We start from the raw sequence: 5,445 nt of genomic DNA, 5'->3' as shown, positions 1-5,445 counted from the left end.
AGTACTGTTGTGCAATTTAAAAATCTCTAAACATTTCTAACAATAAAAATTGGTTTAAGCTACCATGCACCATCTAATAACTAGTCTTGCCATAACCAACCTAAAGCTTTTCTATAAATTTTAAATAATACTAATTTTTTATATATTTTATTAGAGCCGTATGCCGCAATGAAAGATCAAGCATGATTATCATAATAGTAATTCACAATAGTGTATTTAAATACATTTTGGACTATACTAATTTTATTTTGTATTTTAACAAGTATAATGGTTGCTTGGCACCAAAAATACAAATATACTAGTTAGACTATTTTTAAATTAAAAAAATGTACTAAACTACAAAAAAAAATGAAAATAAGAAAAAGTAAACATTATGTCAATCTTTTCTTTTATATTTATATTTGTGGCAACTCTTCTCCTCTTGTGAACACGTTGTACCAAAAGTCCATGTCATCGTGCAAATTTGACTCGAAACCACATCCACTTTGAAGTTGACCAATGTTTTCATGGACCGCCGGAAACTCGTCGGAGTTATCTGCTGAAAAAATCTCCGACCAAAATTCTTCATCCATATCCGGTAAGCTCTGATCCAATACCAGGTCCTCCATGCACGAGTTATCATTTGTACTTGTAGTCACCGAAGAAATTTCAGTACTTGAAGGCTGAGGCGAATCGATTTGATTATAACTCGTTTGATTGCTCGAATTCGTCTCTAATGGCGATGATCGAGCAATATCTTCTTCATCTTCTTTAGATATTTCCACTTCCTGTTGAAACTTAGAACTGGTTACAGTAGGGTTAGTGTTAGGGTTCAATCTCTTCTTTAAGTACGTGTGCCAGACATTCTTAATCTCGTTATCTGTGCGACCCGGTAATCTTGCAGCAATCGCTGACCATCTGCAATTCATATCAGATCACGAGATCAGTAAAAAGAAGATACTCAGAACATATAGAACGATCGAAGGAGTCATAATTAAACATGCACACATACCTATTTCCCAAAGCCGTATGTAACTGTATGATGGTTTCTTCTTCTTCTCTACTAAAGTTACCCCTTTTAATATCGGGTCGTAAATAATTAGTCCATCTTAGCCTGCAACTTTTCCCGCACCTCAATAAACCTAACAACGAAAAAAGGTTAGTTCTAGTAATATCAAATTAATTACTTCAGTGACTGCGAATTGAACTCATTTAGGTGTTGGTAAGTTAATATATTACCGGCGAGCTTGGGAAGAGCGCGCCAATTTGGGTGGCCATGGAGGTTAATATAGTCGATGAGGATTCGATCTTCTTGGTGAGTCCAAGGACCTTTCTTCAAACCCATCTTTTCGCAGCAGGGAGCTCTAACCATAGTTGTAAGATCAAGTTGGTATCGATTGATCGAATTCCTTACGCCTTGAGAAACGGCTAGCTATATTATGAAACAAGTAAAGAATGGAGACTTTAAATAGGAAATTATTGATGGCTGAAGCATAACGGACAAAGACGAAACAAACAAAGTGGTGTGAGGGTCCAGGCGCAGCCAAGAACTATAAGCCAGCCAACTTGACTACGACTTACTTTCTGTATGTGCGAGTGATATATATATATATATATATATATATATATATATATATATATATATATATATATATATATATATATATATATATATATATATATACACGTTTTTTTTGTAATTTAGTTGATGGTGTGAACGAAGGCACGTGAGGAGAATGACGATGGTTCGAGGTGATGAGTATAAACCGAATTTGACAGCAGCAGAGTTGACTACTTTTATTCAAGATACATGCAAGTTGTCACTTTCTCTTGTCTCTCACTCTAATTTTTCTCATTTTATATTATGCTGATTACCAGTAGTTTGGATTCTAGTAAAAATGTATGTATATATATATATAAAGAAAGTTTACTTATCTTAATTTTAATGATTATGTTAATTACGAGTTGAACAACATGGTGCGGTCAATAAGGGTTTTATTGAATGTTTGTGAATTTGTGGTTGACTACTTATAGTATTAGTGGGAAAAGCGTGTAAATAAGTAAATTGTAAAAGATTATAAATCTAAAATTTAATTTTAGTTAAAAAGTTATCGGGTCAAATAGTTTAGGTATCCACCACGGTGCAATATATGTTAATACTTAATAGTAGCGTATGAATTTTTATTATAAGATTATATATATCACACAATTCTCACATTCATATTCATTTGACACATGGTTCTAAACGACGTTAAGGCGTGTCATGACGTGAGATGTAAAGTGACAATATCAAAAACATCAAATTCAAGTTTATTAAATGTTATGTGCCAATAATGTTTTAAGGCACGCCTTATTGCATTATAACGTTTTTTTTTTCATGAAACAGTTAGATTTATGTTAAGTTTTTCATATTAAGTATTTATATAACACTTCTATAACTTAATATATTTCATATACTTATATAATTATCTGATTTATCATATTTTAATATACATATAAAATTGTTATCTCTTAAAAACGGTCATGACTCGCAAATGTTTGAAGTTTGACCTTGTCAAGTTACATAATTTAGAACCTTAATTTGAGACATTGAGTTGTTAACTAAATATAACTATTAAATGTATAATTCATCATTCTATTGTAATTAACAATTTATCGCATGTAATTAATGAAAATGTGATCGGTAGAAAAATTAAATGAAGACAAAACTGCAAAAATGGTCTTTTTGGTATGTATTTTTTTGGGGTTTTAGTTCAAACCTCGACTTTTTTGGATCAGTGGTCCTTTTGAACTAGTTTGTATGTAAAAATGGTCCCTGTAAAAATTGAAATGACTACAATACCCTTGGGATATTTATTTTTCATTTTCTTTCATTATTTTAAAATCTAATGCTATTTATTTAATTATTTTAACAATTAAAAATAATAAAGGACCTCTCTCTCTCTCACACACACTCTCCTCTCTCCTATCTGTACGAAACCATTTCCCAGTTTATCTTCTCCAACCAAAGAACATGATTGCAGCCCCAAAACATTAATTATGTTCATAAAACAAAAATGATGAAGGCCTCAATCAAATTGATTAGATAAATCCAAGATTTTTAACTGGGTACTACTCATGGATAATACTTTAACTCCACAAACCAACTTCTGGTTCTTAATAACAAACCCCTAATAGCTTTGAATTCAAAGGCAAAATCAGATCTTGGTTATGCACAGATAACGAAGGTAAAATGGAGTCCTCACAAAGTAGCCTAACAACAATAACCTCAATAGACGACATCTGAGGAGGTATAATCGAAATCAGAGACCGGTTCTTCCTCATCCAAGACTGTTGATCGATCAAAAAGGAAACCGAAAATAATGAGGGGGAAAATCGAACATACAGGGGTCGCAAGAGGTGACGGGGCTGGTTGGAGATGACCGACGGAAGCAACAGCTGACGACGACGATGGTTCACAGCAGCGGCGACGATGGTGGCAGGGTTGCTCCAGCGGCTTCTGCTGCTTCTTTTTCTTGTTTTTCCGGTGAGCTCGATGAGAGAGAGGGTAGGGAGGAATGAGGGTTGTGTTCATTGGTAATTTTTAATCGAGAGAGAGAGAGAGAGAGAGAGAGAGAGAGAGAGAGAAAGAGAGAGAGAGAGAGAGAGAGGGAGAGAGAGAGAGAGAGAGAGAGGTATATAGTGGGTATCGATGGTGGTGGGTCACGACTGGAAGGTGGTGTTGGGTGGTGTCCGGTGGTCATAGCAACCGCAATGGAGGTGGTGATTGGGTACAAGAAGAAGACATAAAATTTTCATAAGTTAGACAAAATTGTTGTTTACTCCCTATGCGCACACACATAGAGACAGAGACCCATTTTATTATTAATAAAACATTAAATTAAATAGAAAAAATATATATCAAGAGGGCAATTTAGTCATTTTGATTTTCACATGGACCATTTTTACATGCAAACTAGTCCAAAATGATTACCAATCTAAAAAAGTCGGAGTTTAGATTAAAAACCAAAAAAAAATGCATACGGACCATTTTTGCAATTTTGTCTTAAAAGAATCATAAACAATACTATATTACGTACAGTACGTTCAAATGTGGTTAACTGATCTAAATTGGATGAAATTGACATGCAAGTTGGTTGACTTTTAGATGTCATGCTAAGGCCTCTTTCAAAATCCATATACCGGCACCCATTCGCCGAAAATGGTTTTCACATACAATAATGGTTAATAATGGATCCAACCAATTGCGCCTTCCACGAACCACCCCAATAGTTCCCAGTCGTATTTCTCTTTATACTTTAATTAATAAAAATATAAAAAATTAAAAAGGTAAGAATATTTTACCTTATCTACTAGAATGACCATAATAAGTGACTTTGTCTATCATAAAAAAAAAAAAATTAAAAAAAAAAAAGCACACTTTTTTCCGCAATTTAATAAAAAAGAAAAAGCCAAAAACATCGCAAAAGTTCCCTAGTTCATTCGTAGATTTTGACAGATATACGTCGGTAACTCTTCGCGTGATATTTATCTCATTCGTAGTATTAACATCTCCCATGCAACGTTATAATATGTCATCATAAAGAAAAGCTCGCTTTTAACTCGTTGATTGCATTTCGTATTTGCATATTACTATCTTCCACAATCCACATGCAACCATTATTAATTTCGAACTAACCTCTAACAATTAGGAAACTACTTCAACGTGTCCAATGAACCTTATTCCCTTATCGGTTAGTCGTCTAGTAGACATGTATATCATCTTTTTCCCTATTTCAAACATGATCATAAGAGGAAAATGAGAATGTGTTAGAAAATTTTAGTTCGTTGCAAAAATGGATATCATGTTATATCGATCCTTGTAGTGTTACCACCATGCATCTCTCGTATCAATTATGTAGATATATCGAATGACGATACAATTTTTTTTCACATCTTCTTGTTTAATTATTTAATGTTTATTTTTGTAATAGTTTCATTTTTCAGTTTGAATATTGTTGTTTAATACTTATAAGGAAAATATTGTCGTTGGTACTTATCATAAAAGTCAGTTTTTTTTAACAGCAAGAAAGTATTCCAAAAGAAAAAGCTAGGGAGAAGCTAGAATTACAAGACATTATGACATTCAGCCTTCGGATCTAAACACCAGTTATCCCAATTTAACATACAACCTCTCCTAGCTCTAATTTTAAGCCAAATGAAAGGCAAGAACCTTAACATCGCTAACAAGAACAGTGGTGTTCTTCGTTTTGCTATGAATTACAATCTCATTCCTGAAGGTCCATATCACCCTGGCAAAGGCCAATAAAAGTAGTTAGCTAAATTCAATATATTCTGCTCATCTAGATGGGGTGTGGGAGAATGATATTGACATTTGGAAGTACTTAAAAACGAATGTTAACAATAATAATACGTTGAATTTGCATTTGGGTGCAACCTATTTGCATATGGGCATATAACCAAATC

The 5,445-nt window shown here is 33.4% G+C and overlaps 1 protein-coding gene across 1 annotated transcript; it reads right to left on the bottom strand.

Annotated features, from left to right (window-relative positions):
- Positions 1-288: 288 nt before the first annotated feature.
- LOC145072319 (transcription factor MYB14-like) lies at positions 289-1,553 on the bottom strand. The gene is made up of 3 exons (XM_079018731.1): positions 1,219-1,553; positions 992-1,121; positions 289-897 (listed from the first exon to the last, which is right to left on the bottom strand). Exons 1-3 carry the CDS (start codon positions 1,349-1,351, stop codon positions 396-398), a joined length of 765 nt encoding a protein of 254 aa, XP_078874857.1. The 5' UTR covers positions 1,352-1,553; the 3' UTR covers positions 289-395.
- Between the last annotated feature and the right edge of the window lie 3,892 nt (positions 1,554-5,445).

The sequence above is a fragment of the Lactuca serriola genome, chromosome 9, assembly GCF_051521515.1.
Source record: "Lactuca serriola cultivar US96UC23 chromosome 9, Lser_US96UC23_V15, whole genome shotgun sequence".
Lineage (NCBI taxonomy): Eukaryota > Viridiplantae > Streptophyta > Magnoliopsida > Asterales > Asteraceae > Lactuca > Lactuca serriola.
This window is presented reverse-complemented; position numbering and strand designations above follow the sequence as displayed.

Bases quoted from the DNA above. Each gene is read 5' to 3' on its own strand.
- LOC145072319 (XM_079018731.1), bottom strand. From the start codon at position 1,351: ATGGTTAGAGCTCCCTGCTGCGAAAAGATGGGTTTGAAGAAAGGTCCT. The intron at 1,122-1,218 runs GTAATATATTAA...TTTCGTTGTTAG, and splicing joins CGCTCTTCCCAAGCTCGCCG to GTTTATTGAGGTGCGGGAAA. The intron at 898-991 runs GTATGTGTGCAT...TATGAATTGCAG, and splicing joins CATACGGCTTTGGGAAATAG to ATGGTCAGCGATTGCTGCAA.